The sequence below is a fragment of the Bubalus kerabau genome, chromosome 12, assembly GCF_029407905.1.
Source record: "Bubalus kerabau isolate K-KA32 ecotype Philippines breed swamp buffalo chromosome 12, PCC_UOA_SB_1v2, whole genome shotgun sequence".
In the NCBI taxonomy this organism is placed as follows: domain Eukaryota; kingdom Metazoa; phylum Chordata; class Mammalia; order Artiodactyla; family Bovidae; genus Bubalus; species Bubalus kerabau.
The window spans coordinates 80,556,380-80,576,553 of record NC_073635.1 but is presented as its reverse complement, the minus strand read 5'-3'; the positions used below and the strand labels follow the sequence as shown (position 1 = coordinate 80,576,553).

The 20,174-nt window shown below is 43.9% G+C and overlaps 1 protein-coding gene across 5 annotated transcripts in view; it reads right to left on the bottom strand.

Annotated features, from left to right (window-relative positions):
• Positions 1–20,174, bottom strand: part of CLYBL (citramalyl-CoA lyase) — a 230,525-nt gene that overhangs the window by 92,233 nt on the left and 118,118 nt on the right. For all 5 annotated transcript variants that reach the window (XM_055542939.1, XM_055542938.1, XM_055542941.1 and 2 more), the window contains exon 2: positions 10,311–10,497. In XM_055542939.1, the coding sequence (XP_055398914.1) occupies positions 10,311–10,497 (187 nt within the window). The remainder of the gene's footprint in view (positions 1–10,310; positions 10,498–20,174) is intronic.

Below are 20,174 nucleotides of genomic sequence, written 5' to 3'. Positions count from 1 at the left end.
TGGAGGAGCCTGGTAGGCTGCAGTCCATGGGGTCGCGAAGAGTTGGACACGACTGAGCGACTTCACTTTGACTTTTCACTTTCATGCATTGGAGAAGGAAATGGCAACCTACTCCAGTATTCTTGCCTGGAGAATCCCAGGGACGGGGGAGCCTGGTGGGCTGCTGTCTATGGGGTCGCACAGAGTTGGACACGACTGAAGCGACTTAGCAGCAGCAGCTATTGTTGTTCAGTTGCCCAGTCATGTCCAACTCTTTGCAACCCCATGGACTGCAGCATGCCAGGCTTTGTTGTCCCTCACCATCTCCCAGAGTTTGCCCAAGTTCATGTCCATTGCATCAAAGATGCCATTCAACCATCCCATCCTCTGATGCCCTCTTCTCCTTCTGCCCTCAATCTTTCCCAGCATCAGAGACTTTTCCAATGAGTCAGCTGTTTGCATCAGATGACCAAAACACTGGAGTTGCAGCTTCAGCATCAGTCCTTTCAACGAGTATTCAGGTGATATGACTTACGGCCACTTAAATAAGCAAACCTGGACAAAACACTGTTCTTTGAAATCAAGCACTTGCACTGCAAGATTTCCAGCTGTGTCTGCTTTCCGTGTGTGTTCCCATATTCTGGTGGTGGCTTTGTGCACTTGGTTCTTTGGTCACTGAGATTAAGCAAACTGAAACATCTTGGGCTTATTTTGTGAAACTCACCTGTGTTCCCCTGATTAAAAAGAACAGACTTTAACTGGTAACCCAAGTTGGAATAAATAAGTCAACTGGTTTTCACTCTAGTCTCCAAGCTATTTCTTACTTCATTTCAGAGGAAATGGCTACAGTTTCTACTTTGATCAAGTTTTGGTTTATTTAAGCTAAGTTCCTTTCTTTCAACCTTAATTTTAGACCTGGGCTTTCCATAGTCAGGTATATCATGTTATAGATACTCCATCTTACTTAATTGGATTCTTATAAACTCCTGGAGAAGATATAACCGGCAACTTGAAGCCTGTATCTCTTTGTATTAAGAGATTTTGCTGAGCTTATGAAATGGAAATTGCTGACTATTATGAGTGTAATAAAGGTATTTGAATCCTTGCACTAAGAAGATGCCCAGTTTGAAGAATAAAACAATGGGGGTGGGGCGGGTGAGTTTTTGTTGTTGCTGTTTTACCAATTACTCCACAAAAGGGAAAGACTATTTAAGGGTACAAAGAGACTAATAAAAGACTGGAAATATTTGACTGCTTTTATGAAAACTTGGATTGGTTTTCATATCAGAACCTTTAAGGATCAAAAAGACCTTGCAGAGTTCCTAAGCACATTTCATCTCTCCATACTGTTCCCCAAAGACTCACAGACACCAAAATTCCTATTGAAGAATCTCCCAAGCTCTCAAGTCTTTTAATAAAAGCAAGGTCCCCGGGAGAGGAACCTTCCCATCCTAATTTCACTCCCCTATTGAAGAGGTGTTGGCTCCCCATGCCCTGTATACATTGAATCATTTACTGAATGTCAGTTAGCTCTCTCCCTGTCGGGACAACACACCTCCTCGCTACTCTACTATTTTATTTCAACCAAAGTGAAAGCATTGGAGTATTTAGAATTTAACCCAGCAGATTTGTGTATGTATATAGTGAGTGTAAATGGGGGCTTAGTGTCTATGTACCTATGTGTGAGAGCACGCACACTTGCACAGGAGAGCCAAGTGAGAGAGCACAAATTAGAATACATAAGCTCAGGGGAGCAAAAAAGTCTAGAAAATAAAGCAATTAAAAGCTTTACAGAGGAACTCAAGGGTTAACTGATTTAACATGAAGAGTGTCAGGAACTCATATTTATATTACTCAAAGATTAAAGATAAGTCAACAACCTTGATTGATATTTGATATTGATATTTGTGTTTTGTTTTTGTTTTTGTTTTTTTGGCCAAGTGGCATGTGAGATCTTAGCTCCCCGACCAAGGATTGGAACCTGTACCCCTTGCAGTGGAAGGGCAGAGTCTTAACTGTTGGACTCCCAGGGAAGTCCAATATTTCGTGTTTCTTAATGAGCAACTCATAATTGCTTCCCTGGTGGCTCAGACGGTAAAGAATCCGCCCACAATGCAGGAGACCCAGGTTCAATCCCTGGGTTGGGAAGATCCTTGGGAAGATCCCCTGGAGAAGGAGATGGCAAACCACTCCAGTATTCTTGTCCGGAAAATCCCATGGATGGAGGAGTCTGGTGGGCTACAGTCCACGGGGTTACAAAGAGTCAGACACGACTGAGTGACTAACACTTTCACTTTTCACACTTGCAAATGGGCTTCCCCGGTGGCTCAGAGGTAAAGAATTCACCTGCAGTGCAGGAGATGCAGTCCATGGGGTCACGAAGAGGCAGACACAACTGAAGAGACTGAGCACGCACACACGCTTGCAAATGCGATGACTCCTGGGTTCTGCAGAGTCTGAAAGGTAACTATAAGAGTCCTGGTAAGAAGCGCTCTTTCTGCAGAGTACTTAGAAAGTGGTTTACCATGGGGAACAAAGCCATACTCCCTTCATCTCTATGGTGTTACTTCCAACTGTCTCTCTACAACCCCAGTCCTTTAGGCCTTACATAGGTCCTTGTATCCAGGACGGATGGAGGGAAGCAATCAGATAACGTGGCCTGCGGCTTCCCTGGTGGTCCAGTGGTAAAGAATCCACCTGCCAGTGCTGGGGACGTGGGTTCAACCCCGATCCTAGAAGAGCCCACATGCCGCAGAGCAACAAAGCCTGTGCGCCACAGCTGCTAAGCCCTTGCCTCCTAGAGCTCGTGCCCCGCAACGAGAGGCCACCGAACACCGCAACGAGAAGGCCGAGCATCGCAGCTGAAGAGCGGCCCCGATCACTGCAACTACAAAAAGCCTGTGCACAGCAACGAAGACCCAGCACAGCCAGTAAGAAGTAAGTCTTTACAACAAACAAAGGCAACAAAGAACATGGCCCCGGGTGGGGGGGCAGTGATCTTCTGGGGTTTCTGCGGCACTGATGGTTACTTAGGAGGCAAATAGCTTCCCCTTGCTTTTCGCAATCGACAAGATAGCCCTCATGGCAGCCCAAGGGGCTCCACGTGCAGAGCGGAGGAAGGAGAAGGGAGCTGCCTCTCCAAACCCTCACCAACCATGGGCTCCCCAACTGCTAAGGGCACCCCTCCTCCAACACCCCAGCCCCAGCCGGGGCTGTCTTCCTGGTCTGTTTCCCAGAACTGAGAATGGTGCTGTGCACGGGGCTTCTCAGGCCCCAGCCCCCAGCCCCTTGCTTCCTTGCTCTGAGCTGCTGGCGGGGAGCAGAGTTGGGGAGAAAGGCCTTCAGAGTCGGCCACCTTCCTCCACCCTTCTCTTACTCCTTTCTGTCAAGGACCCAGCACAGAGATGCAAAGTGAAAATCTGCTGCTTAGCTGCTTGCAAAAGATAATTTTCTCTTTGTTTTCCTGAGGGGAAAAAATAAGTAAGATCTTTCTAAGATAGCTGTTTCGAGCCCCCTAGTGTTAAGAAATCTGTGAAGGAGCTTGAAAGAAAAAGTGGTTATTTTGCCGTCCCTAGAGTCTTTTCTTTGTCTACCATAGTGGAAAGAGAGGCTAAAAATAAATAAATAGCAAAACTGGCAAACTCTGTGACATTTAGAGCAAAAACTTACCTGTGCCAAAACATTACCCTGTGAGAGTCAGGAATCCAGAGTACAAACCAATACTAGTAACCCTCGGCATTCTAAGCAAGCATCAGTGACTTGAGTTGATGCATCAGACTCTTGGCCAGGATCGCAGCTAAGACAACTGCTCTGAGGTATTTATCAACTACTCATTCAACACATTACATGCTAGACACTGTCCTAAGAAGCACTTTACAAGTACTCACCCACTTAATATAATTCTGTGGGGGTAGATACTATTGTTTCTACAGGAGTTGGTGATGGACAGGGAGGCCTGGCATGCTGCAATTCATGGGGTAGCAAAGCGTTGGACACGACTGAGCGAATGAACTGAACTGAGGTACTATTTATTTCCATTATTGCCTTCATTTCAGAGAGGAGGAAACTGAGGCACAGAGAAATGGGCTAAGGTCCATTTGTCCAAGGTCACACTGTTAGGACAAGCTGATATCAGACTCCAGACACCAGAATCCAACAGTCTGGCTCCATAGTCTGTTCTTGACCATCAAATTACTTGAAAGAGACACCTTAAGGACTATGCTAAATATCCATTCTCTTAAATCTTCTAAGCTTTATTATTTTAAAAATGGCATCGCTGCTGCTTCTTTAGAAAAGCAATATTGATCTAGCACTTGCAAGTTAGCAAAATGCTTTTTTATTTGTGCCTCACAGCTGGCCCTGCAGTGGGTCGTACAGGATTCATTATTACCAATCTCATGGGACAGATAAAGAAACAGAGCCTCATAGGTTACAGGACTCAAGTTCCCTGGATAAACAGTGTTGAAATTGGGACCTTTACGTGGGTCGTCTATTGTCAAGCCCTCTACCCTTTCCACTGAACTGGGTTGTTGGTCCCAAATCCAGTTGCCTGTGAGTGACAGCCCAGATTTCACTAGCTCAGGTTCCCATAGAAAAGCCTTCCTCAAGTCACAACTCAGAGCTCCTCCTTTGGCTTCCTGAAGGATCCAAGTAAGACCCTCATGATCCTACTCTCCAAATATACTCCTGCTCTTTACAAATCAAATTAGGAAAAAATCAGACTGTACATAAGTCGCTTCTGTCCTTCACAGGGGAACCTCCTGGTAGAAACTCCTGGAGGGTGTCCTCACCCAAACGCACTCAGACATAAAAAGTCAGAAAACAGGGTATCCAACCCAGCTGAGAGGAGAAGGCAATTCCCAGGGTGGGGGAAGGGTGAGTTTGGGATTGCAACTGCGCTACAGGCCTGAAGGACAGCTACTTCAGACTTGAGGGGATCAGAAGAGTCAAGGAGAGAGTTCTCCAAGAAGATGAAACTGAAGAAATACCAGATGCTTTTAAATATATTAAGAGGAGATTCAGACAATTAGGAAGAGGTGGGTTTTGCATTAGCAACAGCTGAATAGAAAAATAAACCAGGGGGAAAAAAGATAACTATGAACTCCAGGGAAAACAACAGGCTGGCAGAAAAGGAAAGGTGATCAGTTTATTACTATGTGACTCAACTCTGCTACTTTTTACACTGAACACCAATCTCATCGAAGTCACACAGAACTGTATTAGGATAACTAAAGGATGGGAAAGGTTCACATGCAATGGGGACAGGGCAGTAGTGGGGTGAGAAATAATTCCCATAGCATGGAGTCAATATCATGCCTGAAATTGAAAAGATAATTCAAAAAGTATATTATTTAGAGACATGGGAGCATGCAGCTCTCTTTGTTCTCCTCCTGCTTGCCATGGTGCCTAGCTGAATAAGTACTCAATATTTACTGAGTATTTCAGTTTACACACTGAAACGTTAAACAAATTTAAATATTTACTCAGCTAAAATAGCAGCCCAGGAGCCCTGCCTCTATCTATTTCACTCCTACCTTCTTGGCCTCACCCAGCGTCATGGAGATTCACCAGAAATCTCTGCATTACTTGGCTTCTTTTCACTGTGTCCCAGCAAGCAGTGGCTTAGACAGCCTTGTATCTCCTCATGTATTTAAGAAGGAAAAGGAGAAGATAAAAGGGGAGTGGAGATGGTCTTTTCATCATCCATGCTTGGGAAGGTGAGCTGGTAGGCCATCCCTGACATGAAGGAGCTGCTTAAACACAAATTGGATTAACAGGACAGAATTAGAGACTCCTGGAAGGTATTATATACTTATAAATTGCTCTGCCAAAGTGCCTCTTGTTTTTATTACAAGCCCACACTCCACAGAACCAGTCAGATGAAATATGGAATTGGTCAGTTACTAAAAAAAGAAATAAAATGAAACATATAAAATGAAGTGACTAAGCTTTAATAATGCCAAGAAAGTTGAATTAGGCAATAAGAGTTCAGTTTAGCAAAACCATAACTAGATCATTTGAAATGAGAGTTTTAACATGGTAAGAAGTAAACATTAAAATGGTCTCTATCTCCTCCATCAAGAGGAATAATATTCAACAAGAAATATGATTAAAAGGTGATTTCAAGAAAGGAAAAAGAATAAGAGCTACATTAGAAGTTTCAGACTTATCTGGACATTTCAAATTAATTTAAGTCACCAGGTTTAAATGCACTAAAATCCTAAGAGACTGGAAGAATTTGCAGATGTGAATACGATGCTTCTGTCGGTAATCTTTGAGAAACTGCAGAGTATACAAAGGTGACAAAAGATAAAGAGAAGCCAAGGTACTAACTTTCAGAGAAAGGAGGAAAAGATTATGTAATATGAGCTATGTAATATCCCATCATTTCATGGCAAATAGATGGGGAAACAGTGGAAACTGTGTCAGACTTTATTTTTGGGGGCTCCAGAATCACTGCAGATGGTGACTGCAGCCATAAAATTAAGAGACGCTTACTCCTTGGAAGGAAAGTTATGACCAACCTAGATAGCATATTCAAAAGCAGAGACATTACTTGGCCAACAAAGGTCCGTCTAGTCAAGGCTATGGTTTTTCCAGTGGTCATGTATGGATGTGAGAGTTGGACTGTGAAGAAAGCAGAGCGCCGAAGAATTGATGCTTTTGAACTGTGGTGTTGGAGAAGACTCTTGAGAGTCCCTTGGACTGCAAGGAGGTCCAACCAGTCCATTCTAAAGGAGACCAGTTCTGGGTGTTCATTGGAAGGCCTCATGCTAAAGCTGAAACTCCAATACTTTGGCCACCTGATGCGAAGAGCTGACTCATTGGAAAAGACCCTGATGCTGGGAGGGATTGGGGGCAGGAGGAGAAGGGGATGACAGAGGATGAGATGGCTGGATGGCATCACTGACTCGATGAACGTGAGTCTCAGTGAACTCTGGGAGTTGGTGATGGACAGGGAGGCCTGGCGTGCTGCAATTCATGGGGTCGCAAAGAGTCGGACACGACTGAGCGACTAAACTGAACTGAACTGAATACGCCAACAAGTGAACTTGAGGCTGATTCCTGGCAAAAATTCAGGAGGTTCAAATCTTGGTTCTGCCGTTTAATGGCACTGTGTCCCTGGACCCTGGACAAAACTTTGATATAAGGAGTAAACAAGATAATTAAAGTATTTATTATAGCACCTCTTACATTCTCAGTACATGGTAGCTATTACCATTTTTGTATCTCCAGCACTTCAAAGTGAAGGCGGTAACGACGAGGTAGTACTGACAGGGATTCTTCAAGATCAAGTCTCATCTACTGAAACTCATTTTTCTGGAGAGATGGAGGTACAGGGAGAGAGAAGGCATTGCTAGACCATGTAGATCAGAATGGAGTCTTCATCTTGAAATGCATTAGGTAAAAATCTCTTGTCTATTATTGTGAAAAGACTGGATTTTAAGAGAATTAGGTGACTGAATAACCATATTCACAGAACTCATTCATGAACCTGACCTCTCCATGCTTCAGCTTCCTTATACGTGCTGTGCTTAGTCACTCAGGCGTGTTTAACTCTTTGCAACCCCATGGACTGTAGCCCACCAGGCTCCTCTGTCCATGGAATTCTCCAGGCAAGAATACTGGAGGGGGTTGCCATTCTCTTCTCCAGGGGATCTTCCTGACCCAGGGACTGAACCTGAGTCTCCTGTGTCTTCTGCATTGCAGGTAGATTCTTTACCTGCTAAGCCATTAAGGAAGCCTTCCTTATCTGTATATGGAGTATAATAATAGTAACTCAATGGGATGTTACGCAAATTGAAACCTTAAGAACAGTGCTTAGCATTCAGTCACCACTATATAAATGATTGTTAAGGGACTTCCCTGGTGGTCCAGTGGTGAAGGCCCTACACTTCCAATGCAGGGGGTACAGGTTCAATTCCTGGTCGGGAAAATAAGATTCCACATTCTGCCTGGTATGGCCAAAAAAAAAAAAAATGTAATAAACTTGAACAGAAGTTTCTAGTGGCATGCTTGCATAGCACTTGGCTCCAGCCTCTTCAACATCTCTCTCAGAAACTTGTCAAATTTTTGTACAGTGTGCTGGTCAAGTTCTCAGATAACATAAATGTTGGACGAGGAAATCAAAACTCAAAAAGACATTGACAGGCTGGGGCTATGAAATGAAATATATGAGATAAAATTAAGTCCTGGGTAGAAATTTTAAGGGAAAAAACGTGTTTTACAAGTACTGGCCTGGCTTGCCAGAACTCTCTGTGGATAAGAAAAGGAAATTTGGTTGACTCCAACTTCAGCATGTGTATAACTGTGTCTGGCAGTTAACACAAATTTTAGGTGCACTGAGAACTGCAGTGTTCTGACTGTCTGGACATCTTCACCAAGATAGTGGGCACAATTTGCCCTAAACTCTTCTCCCCCCGCCCCTCCTTAGGTTCCTCCTAAGTAGTGGCTCCAGGTATTAGGATGCGCTTCAGAACACAGATTAACAGTAAGCAAACATGAAGCAGGAATGAACCATATTTCCAACTCATCTGGGTAGCAGGAAACATCCTTGGGTGGGAATGGGAAGATAGCCTCAAGGTTCGTGAAGAAATATAATTAGAAGTTTATCAGAGCACCGAATGGCTCACTGTGCTACAAGCTAAAATAAATTCCCCTCTAATCATGATTACTACAGGATTTATCTAATCTATTTCCTATAGGAAATCAAACCACTTGAGGGCATTTTATCAAACTTATTCCTTGTTATAATCCCTGTCCCTGACAAAAGAAGATTTTTGTCATCCCACGGTACAGATAAGAAATTGAGGCAAAGAAGTAGAGTGAATTGCCCTGGGTCATAAAGAACTAGAATTACAATTTAGTATCTAATCTTAGAGTGCACTATGTGAGTTTTGGAAGGGAGAATACTGGAATCATATTACATCCTTCAAGAAAAGCCCTATTTATCTTAATCTGTGGGAGAAAGAAGATTAATTGTATTTTCCTTGGTGCATGCCAAAGATGTTGGGTAGACGCTTTAGACTCCACATGTTTATTCTAATCCTTTACCATATACCTGTAAAGCCTTGGTTTCACCATTAGAAAGATGCTGGAAACGAACTTTAAAAGAAAATAAGGCCACTACTGGTTTGCTAGAATCTCCAGGGAAAGCAATTAATCAAAAAAGTTGTATAGGACAAGCATGCTATTTCAGATCATCAAGGAAAAGAAACTATCCACATAGATAAAATTTCAGATGGCCAGCTCCTCTGCGCCTCCAGCCCCACAGTCTATTCCCAGCCCAACCTCACTGTCTAGGGACTGGACAGAGGAAGGTTGAGGGAAAACATGTTTTTAATTTAAAAAGTTCCATGCCAACATCAGTTATTATAATGATTTATGTATTTTACCCAATTATTTGAACAAATCTGTGTTCATTATAAAAACCTAGAAAATGAAGATAAGCAAAGCAAAATGAAACAAAAGGCATTCATCATGTTACCAGCCAGCAAGAACCTTTTGTATCTGTTTACAAACTGGGTATTTTTTAAGATGCATTTCTCTGATCAGGCCATGAGAAAATCAGCTAGAAGCTCTAAGTTTGAAGTTCTGTGTGTAGATGCCCTTTAATTATGGAGGGAAAACAGTGTCTTATCCATTGAAGACTATTTGTTATTGGCACTTGTCCCGGAAGAGATAAGGTCACTCACTACACTCTTTACCTGGCAGTAAAAAGAAATAAATTCCTAATTTCATCTTATTGATCTGAAAAATTCATACCACAAGTCAAGGATTAACTGATTTACTTAAACCAGCAAATATCACAGCCGAAACAGATTGAGAATCGAATTCTCTTTCTTTTTAAGCATATATCTCTTTATCTATACACACACACATAATCATATATACTGAAGATCACAGTTTTAAATATATTCTGGCTGGATTCCTCCTGTCTCTTGGAGAAAAGAACCATACACATTCAGAACCCATACAAGGGCTGGTCAAGAATATATTGCATGCTGATATATTGTTCTTAGTTGCTCAGTCATGTTCGACTCTTTGCAACCTCAAAGACTGTAGCCCACCAGCTCCTCTGTCCATGCCAGCCAAGAATACAGGAGTGGATTGCCATTTCCTTCTCCAGGGGATCTTCCTGACCCAGGGATCAAACCTGGGTCTTCTGCATTGCAGGTGGATTCTTTACTGTCTGAGTCACCAGGGAAGCCCATGAATATATTAGTAATCAGCAAAGAGTGAATATGGTAGACTCTTTCCAAATAATGAGCAATGCTACCAAATTTCAAGGCGTTTCTTTTTTCCACCATAAGGAAAAATCATGCCGTTACCTTTTTGTTCACAGCTACACCATCCTCACAGTCGAGCACTGCACAGTCTACATTCAGGGAGGGAATCTTGTTTATCTTCTTTTCATCATTGCCAGGTACGTAGAGCACGGCCCTCCGGGGGATGTACTTGTGGCTGGGTGAGGAACTGCATCCAAGCCTGGACACCTCAGCTGCCAGGGACGCTTTCCTGCAGGAGACATAATTCGAGTTAGTCCAGAATAGAATTTACTTACAGACTTTTGAAAGACCTTATTTAAATGCAAAATTAAAAGAGAAAACATGGATAATTTTTTAGAATTACCGCAGAACATAATCACACATAATGACTAGGAAGATAATAATAGAAATAATCAAGAAACAGAATGTCATTTTGGCTGAGGTCTAAAAAATATATAACATGGTTTACTGACACAACCTTCTGAGAAAAGAAGGAGGGTGTACCTATCTCTTACTGGAAAAATCCTTCCAGCATTAATATACTGTCTGGGAAGCATCCATGGAGAAAAAGTAAGCAAATTTATATGCAAAAGCTCGCAAAGAGTAAAACTACCTACAATTATATGAAAGTAAAAAGTAGAAAATAAAAAATCTAGGGACTTCTCTGGCAGTCCAGTGGCTAAGACTCCACGGTCCCAACGCAGGGGGCTTGGGTTCCATCCCTTGTCAGGGGACTAGATCCCACATGCCGCAACTGGAACCCACAGCCCACAGCAAAAATTGAAAATCCCAAGAGTGGCCAGTAAGACCTGGAACTGCCAAAATAAATAAATATTTTTAAAAAGGAAAGAGAAAGTAAACTATACATGTAAGCAAAATCTATGGCTCTCTCCCTGATAGTGAATCTTTTTAAGTAGACAAGTGATTTGCCTTCAATTTTAACAACAAAGAGGAATAGCTGCTTCTTAAGTCAGTAGAAAGGTGAATAAGAAAAGACCATTACTAATAATAGCTCTATAATGATGGTCAACTTGACTGCTGAAAACCTCAGATTCTTCATGTGTAAAAGTAATACTCATGTTGCAGTTTGTTGAGAAAATTAAGTTATGGGACATAAAGTACAAGAATGGATCAGTTACAGCCTGGGGGTTATCAGCTTGATGTGGTTGTGGGTGTGGCAGGCATGGCAGCCATTGCCACTGCTCTTCCTGGAGAAACTCCAGCTCCAGCAGCCTGCCTGCTTGGAAATTCTGCTCTCTCCTTGCTTCTCCTACTGTACTAAGTTTAGCCTCCTGTGGAAATGAGAGGCGTTGGCTGAAAGCTCCTGCAGCTCACTGCAGCCCTTGCCCCTAACCTGGTCTGAGTTTGGTCCTGTGGACAAACCATGTTTTAGCCCATAATACATGGCAAGGGAAGATGAAAGCAGCTTTCACCAAGACCAGTTAGATCATTTGAGGTACCCTGTGTAAAGGGCTTTCCTGGTGGCTCAGTGGTAAAGAATCCACCTGCCAGTGCAAGAGACCTGGGTCAGGAAGATGCCCTGGAGAAGGAAACAGCAACCCACTAAGTATTCTCGCCTGGGAAATCCCATGGACAGAGAAGACTAGCAGGCTACAGCCCATAGGGTCGCAAAAGAAACCTAACAACAAGAATTCTGTGTAAAATGAAAATGCAGAGCCCTTGTTCAAAACGTATGTGGAATTTCAAGATGGAAACAGAAGACTATCACACGAAGCACCAGACCCTTCTAAGCATAGGGCCTCTGTGACCACGCAGGTCACGCATCCATGAAACTAGCCCTGCTCATAAGAGATAGAGCTATAGTCATGCAAATCCCAGTCAAGGAAAGGTTAAAGCCCCAGCAAACTTGGGAACACCCTAATGTGTTACTCCCCAGGGTAAACAGTATCATCCTTTTAAAAGTATGTCAGCTGTACTCTCCATGAAAGCTCTTGACATTTGGTAGTTATCCGAAGTTAATTCCATCAAATATTTTATACAGTTGTAACATTTTGTCATATTAGTGTAGCTTGTGACAATGTATACCAAGAAAAATCAGCATCTCCTTGGTGGCCCATCAGTTTTGTGAGGGCCCCCTTATTCGCTTTTTTCAGTTCAGTTCAGTTCAGTCGCTCAGTCGTGTCCAACTCTTTGTGACCCCATGAATCGCAGCACACCAGGCCTCCCTGTCCATCACCATCTCCCGGAGTTCACTCAAACTCATGTCCATCAAGTCAGTGATGCCATCCAGCCATCTCATCCTCTGTCGTCCCCTTTTCCTCCTGCCCCCAATCCCTCCCAGCATCAGAGTCTTTACCAATGAGTCAACTCTTCCCATGAGGTGGCCAAAGTACTGGAGTTTCAGCTTTAGCATCATTCCTTCCAAAGAACTCCCAGGGCTGATCTCCTTCAGAATGGACTGGTTGGATCTCCTTGCAGTCCAAGGGACTCTCAAGAGTCTTCTCCAACACCACAGTTCAAAAGCATCAATTCTTCGGCACTCAGCCTTCTTTACAGTCCAACTCTCACATCCATACCTGACCACTGGAAAAACCGTAGCCTTGATTAGACGGACCTTTTTTGGCAAAGTAATGCCGCTTTTTTAGCAGATCTTAATAAAACTTGAGTCTGAGTCTTATTTTTCTATAACATAAGCATTGTGCTAAGTGAGGTATGGTGGCAAATAGATGGATTTTAAAAGTGTATGTGTATTACAAGAAGAATTGATGCTTTTGAACTGTGTTGTTGGAGAAGACTCTTGGGAGTCCCTTGGATTGCAAGGAGATCAAACCAGTCAATCCTAAAGGAAATCAACCCTGAATATCCATTGGAAGGACTGATGCTGTAGCTCCAATACTTTGGCCACCTGATGCGAAGAGCTGACTCATTGGAAAAGACCCTGATGCTGGGAAAGATGGAGGGCGGGAGGAGAAAGGGGTGACAGAGGATGAGATGGTTGCATGGCATCATCAACTCTATGGACATTAGTTTGAACAAACTCCGGGGATAGTGAAGGACAGGGAAGCCTGGCATGTTGCAGTCCATGGATTGCAAAGAGTTAGACATGACTGAATGACTAAACAACAACAAAATTACAAGACATTTTATTTAATATTTGACATAGATATTTTATATATCTAGATATATCTAGTATATGTAATATAAAATATACCAGATAATTGAAGAATTCTAAAAGTATCCATCATCATTTCATATTGATTGACATATCTGGCTTATCTTTAAAAAGAGACGATATAATGATGTAATAGCAACAACCATGTTTTACTTATTCATACTGGAAACCAGAATTTGCAACATATACATTTCCTTTAAAATGGCAAAAAATACAATCAAAAGAGATAAAATTTTTATTTACCAGGAAATTCTTAGGGCATTTATCATGAGGATTTATTGTAACTGCATGCGCAAAAGCCAAAGAGACCTTCATTTCATGAAAACTGAGATTTCCTCCATGTGAAATAGCTTCTGACTGCCAATGTGGATCCAGTCACTGTGGTCTCCAAGCCACACCACCTGAATGTAAAAGCCTGAGCCACACAGACATGGCTGACAGGTCACACCACCATCACATGTTAAACATCCTTAGGGCAAATCATTCTTAGGATGTTCATATGATGTGTAATTTTTAAAACAGATAACCATTTAAAAAAATCTTCTGCTACTGCTCAAGGTGTTTCTGGTTTCCCAGATAAAGACTCCTATGATCATTGAAACATTGTTTTCCTCTTATCCCTGCTCAAACACTGTCAACAGCTCCCCATTACCTACAGGATTCAGCTCAGTCTCAGCTGAAGCCCTTTTCTGAATTTATATCCCAGGCTGCAACTCTCTACCCTAGGAAAATAAGGTTATGACTGTCTCCACAATATGCTGTATTATTTCCATAGTACCTGTGTTTCTGCTGGAAGTTTACTTGAAACTTATGGATCCTTCCAGCTTAGCTCAGGGTCCACCTGACTGTGGAGCCTTTTCTGACCATTCATTTTGAAACTCTCGCAAGTTCAAAAACAGTGTTTATCATTGGTAACCAAACCAGAATCAGCAAAGGACTGGCTCTGTCATCATGGCTGAAGTTAATCAAGAGGCACGTGCTTTCTGGAAAGTCAATGGATGCTACAAACCAAGAGATTTAAAAAAGGTTCCTGCTTCTGATCCAGTAATTTCAAGTAACTCAACCCAATTCCTTCTGGGAATTGCTGTAGGTTAAATTCTTTTGTACCTCACTCCAAAATTCATATGTTGAAACATAATCCCCAATATGATGGAAGGGGGGACTTTTGGGGGGCAATTAGCTATGAAGGAGAGAACATAGGCGGTTAGTGCCTTTATAAAAGAGACACCAGAAAGCTCCCAAGCTGGCTCTGCCATGGGAGGACATAGTGAAAAGACTGCCATCCACGAACCAGGAAGGACATTCTTGTCAGACACTGACTCTTCCAGAGCATTGACCTTGGACTCGCCAGCCTCTAAAACTGTGAGAAATAAATTTCTATTGCTTATAAGCCACCCAGTCTATGGCAGTTTGTTACAGCAGCCCAAATGAATTAAGACAAAAGATTATGTTTTAAAATGATCAGAAATAAAACTAGATATATATAATATTAAGAACTGAAAACAATCTTTAGGTCCATCAGCAGGATAAATTATAATACCTACAACCAATGACATATTAATGCCATCATTAAAAATTGTGTTAAAAACATTTAATGTTATATGAAGATTGTTCTTGTTATAAACAGAGAATATAACATTATATATGCAATAACATCTCAACTTTATAAAAAAATGCAAAGAAAAATATCTGAAAGGAAGTACATCAAAATGTTCTTAGGGATGCCTCTGAACTGTAGAGTTTGGGATTAAGATTTCTCTGCTTCTACACACTCTTTTCCTATTTTGCCCTTTTAAAGCATCACTTTATTTTTCTTACACAAATTTATTTTCTTAAATCTTTATTTACTTTTGGTTGCACCGGGTTTTCGTTGATTTTCACAGGCTTTCTCCATCTGTGGTGAGCAGGGGCTACTCTCTAGCTGCAGTGCCTGGGCTCCCCATTACAGTGGCTTCTCTTGTTGAGGAGCGTGGACTCAGTTGTGAGGCACGGGCTTAACTGCCCTGTAGCATGTGGAATCTTCCTAGGCCAGGGATCAAACCTGTGTCCCCTGCATTGGCAGGTGGGTTCTTATCCACTGTACCACCAGGTTAAGTCCAACCATCACTCTTTTCTAAAAAAATCCTTTTATAATAGGCTTGAAGTAAAGTGAAATGAAAGTCACTCAGTCGTGTCCGACTCATTTGCAATCCCACGGACTGTAGCCCGCCAGGCTCTTCTGTCCTTGGGAGTTCCCAGGCGAGAATACTGGAGTGGTTTACCATTCCCTTCCCCAGGGGATCTTCCCAATCCAAGATCAAACCCGGTCTCCCACATTGCTGGTGGATTCTTTACCACCTGAGCCACCAGGAAAGCCTTAAAACAAACCAGTACAATCATGTAAGAGGTTTCAAGTGGCAGCATAATATTGCGGAGAGTGTAAGAACCACCTATATGAAATTGCTGACATCTGACCATTTTGGCCACCACAAATGCTAATTCTGTGTGGTTCAAGCCCATATCGTGACTGGCAGTCAGAAGAGAGGGTGAGAAGCACCATAATGGCTGCCCCATACAGGGGAGAGTCAAGTAGTATGTTCGTGCATAGCTACTATGATGATCTGACACCCATCATCCCTGGGTGGTGCTGGTCAGCACAGCCACATGTCAGGAATCTGGTTGGACAACAGAAACCCTCAGTTAGATCACAAGCTTGCTGACGGAAGGGCAGTCTTAGGTCTCCCCTCCCTTGCTTAGCACAGGGCCTTGCTTACAAGAGGCACACAATTCTGTTACCTCATTACCCACCCCAGAGAAGGCAATGGCAACCCACTCCGGTACTCTTGCCTGGAAAATCCCATGGATGGAGGAGCCTGGTAGGCTGTAGTCCATGGGGTCGCTGAGAGTCAGACATGACTGAGCGACTTCACTTTCACTTTTCACTTTCATGCATTGGAGAAGGAAATGGCACCCCACTCCAGTATTCTTGCCTGGAGAATCCCAGGGACAGGGGAGCCTGGTGGGCTGTGGCCTATGGGGTCGCACGGAGTCGGACACGACTGAAGCGACTTAGCAGCAGCAGCAGCATTACCCACCCAAATCCAGCTCTCCAGGAAGTGGGACTGATCTGTGACCACACTGTCCTTACTCTTCTTGGGCAAGAGTCAAGCTTAAGTGTCGATTACAGGTAAGAGGCCGTTTTTTATTCCCTCTCTCCTTTGCCATTCTGGAAGCTTTAACCCAAGCCATGGACTGTTGCTTCTTCTCCTCTGTTTACTCCTTTTTATAAATACAGCAGATGTCCTCATTTGGGACCTTCTTCACCTTTATTTCAAAGACCGTGGAAGCGTCTTATTTACCCTCCCTGCATCTACTTTGTTCTTCTGTTCATTCAGTGAGCATTTAGCAAGCACACACTGGGTGACCTGCATCAGGTCTCCACTAGCACCCCGGGCAGGTCCCCTTGTGCAAATTAGAAGAAGGTGCTCCCTGGAGCCTGCCAGCAGGTGGAAGGGCCAAGAGGTGCCTCCTGCTCCCGAGGCGGCAGCTTTGATGCATAGAGATGAGCTGAAACTCAGCCCTACACGTGGCCTGTTTGGTAGGCACCTTGATCAGGGCACACCCTGCACAACCGCACAGGGCAGTCCTGACTCACACTGTGCTGGGCACTGCGGGGAGGTGGCACAGAAGATGCAGGTCAAGTCCAGTAGGTCCAGGGAGGAACACCCAGAAGATGGCCCGCAAGCAGCTCTGGCAAACTAAAGGCCCGTAGAGAATGAAGCTTCAGGGAGAGAGATCACAGGTGATTAAGACTGTCTGGAATAATGAGGAGGAGAGAGGTGTAGGGGGCACGGTTCAGGCTTCGGGTTATGTTGTAGACTCTGAGGTCCCGGCGGGGGCTGTCGCTGGGCAGGTGTGGCAGGAACCTGTCGTGGCTTCCCCAAGCCTCCCTCCTCCTGTCCTCCTGGCATGTCCTCTCCTTCCCCCACCTCAGGCTGTTTCAAAATCTGTTCCCGACTTCAGTTGTGTTCAGCACTGACTACTGAGTATGAACACAATTGCAGTGGGTGCAAGATCCAACTTACTTTATTTTATCTTACATATTTGAAATTAGGGCCTCTTGATAGTCAACATGTAAATGTATTCAAACAATATGCAAAACAAGGGCATAAGATGAGTGGAAAAAAATCTGGTGGCCTTATGGTGAGTTCTCTCTACAGAGGGACCTTATTTTAGATAAGACATCCCTTGGTAGGTTCAGGGGCTCTTCTGGCTGGAGGGGGCCCCCTCCTGGCCTTGCTTTGGTCTTCTCCCTTTTCCTCCTCCAGCAGATACCATTTATTAACCATGTATACCACAGGAGGCATAAGCTAGGCTCCAGTGCTGCTGGGGTCATCCACCTAGGATTCAACATAACCATCACCTGGGGAGCTTGTAAAATTTGTCATATCCTGGACCCCACCCAGTGAGATCAAGTCAAGCTGCTAAGTCGCTTCAGTCATGTCCAACTCTGTGCAACCCCATAGACGGCAGCCCACCAGGCTCCCCCGTCCCTGGGATTCTCCAGGCAAGAACACTGGAGTGGGTTGCCATTTCCTTCTCCAATGCGTGCAAGTGAAAAGTGAAAGTGAAGTCGCTCAGTCGTGTCTGACTTAGCAACCCCATGGACTGCAGCCCACCAGGCTCCTCCATCCATGGGATTTTCCAGGCAAGAGTACTGGAGTGGGGAATCTTCCCAGGTTTAGAATATATATCTTTTCTTTTTTTATTTAAAGCTCTCTAGGTTCTTGCCACTGAATGAAGTGTTGCTACAGACCAGCACCACTGGCCTCTTATCTGTTCTCCCATCAGATAAGAGACTCTCCCATCTTTCCTGGAAGCAAGTACCATCACCATGTGCGAACCTGTTTGAAATGCAGAGTCTAGGGCCCCACCGCAGCCCCACTGAGTCAGAAGCTGCATATGAACCAATCTCTAAGGGATGATTATCTCATAAGAGTTTGAGAATGCTATTCTAGGTTGACTCAAACTCAGGGGCATTGTGGAGTCCCTGGGGCGCTTTCAAATACGCTGATGCTAAAGTGCAGTCACAGAAAGTTTGAAGTCATAGGTCTTGGGTCAGATTGAGCCTCTGGAACTTCTAAAAGCCCCGTGCGTGATTCAGTGTACAGCCAAGCTGGAGGACCATGGGCCTAGATGATTCCAATGTGTAGCCACTGCCCTAATGCAGGAAATCTTGCTCCAATGAAGACTTAAGTGACTCCTTTGCTACCATTATATACAAGTGAGTTGTGTGCGTGCCTGCTCAGTCGTGTCTGACTCTTGGCAGCTCCATGGACTGTAGCCTGCCAGGCTCCTCTGTCCATGGGATTTCCCAGACAAGAATACTGGAGTGGGTTGCCATTTCCTCCTCCAGGGGATCTTCCCGAGCCAGGCATCCAACCCGTGTCTCTCTCCTGCACTGGCAGGCGGATTCTTTACCACTGAGCCACCTGGGAAGCCCACATATACAAGTAGATGCTGTGAAAGTAATAAAGTCATAACTGAAAATGCAGCAAACTTGAAAAAAACCCTCATGTTTAAAGAAAAGTCTTCCTGATTAAAAAAAAATGATAGTATTTGAAATAGCAGCAATTATCAACTAAACTAATGTCCATCTGAGGCTCTGCAGCTTGGTATGTGACTTCTCACCCAAGTTAGTGGTTTCTTTACTTAGCTGACTGCTAGCACAGAGGTCTCCACTTTGGCTGCACATTACAAACCAGGGAACTTAGAAAAAGAGAAAACCCTAGGCCACACTCCAACCCAATTAAATCACAGCCTTGTGGTGAATCCCAGGCATCAGTTTTTTTTTTAAAGCTTCCAGGGAGATTTCAAGGTGCAGCCAAGGATGAGAACCTCTGCATCATGGTTTCAGAGTACCACCAAAGTGTCTTATTGATCCTAGAAAGAATCGGGGGTCACTGGACTTTGAAAGTGGCCAGCAAGTAATCCTACCCGCCCTTAAGCTTCTGCCCAGACTCCACTCCTCTCTTCTGGCCCAGGTAGCTGAGAGTCTGGAGGGCCCAGATGGGGCCTCCACCAAACTTATAGCAAATGCAGATAGAGAAGCAGCTTGCCGGAGCCCAGGCAAACATCCAGATCTGGGGCTTGGTTGACTGGGCAGCGTGGGACAGCAGGTGGAGGCCTGGGCTGAGCTCTCTTCACAAGCAGCAGAGCTCTCTGAAGCCAAGGCCAGGTGGAATACACTGATCAGAGTCCGGGACCCTAACTGAGGACTCCACGTCTTAGCCTTGACCCTGACACCTGGCTTGGAAATGCTCTTGCCTCACCCATGGATGACCCTCAGCCAACAGCTAGTCTGGAGGGCTCAGATGGAAGCAGGGAAGGCCAAGGGACTTCCAAGTTGTCCCTCTTGTTACACACGCACTGTCACTTCACAAACAAAAATGTATTGATCCTGTAAGTTCTGGGCCTAATACTTTTTTTGGATTATCTCAATGGCAGTCCAGACTTAACCATGTGCAGAAAAGAACTTGATTCAGGACTTTTCATAATGTCACTCAAATTCAAAGCTGAGTTAAAGAGCAATTGGGACTACAATAATGATTTAGACAGCACAATTAATTCTAAATTATTTTAATAGATAATACCATGACAGTTAATGTATGTGTCAACTTGACCAGGCCACAGGGTGCCCAGATGTTTGGTGGAACGTCATTCTGGCTGTGTCTTGCAGATATATGTGGGTGAGATTAACATGTGGGTTAGGAGACTGAGTAGAGCAGACGGCCTTCCCTAGTGTGGGTGCGCCT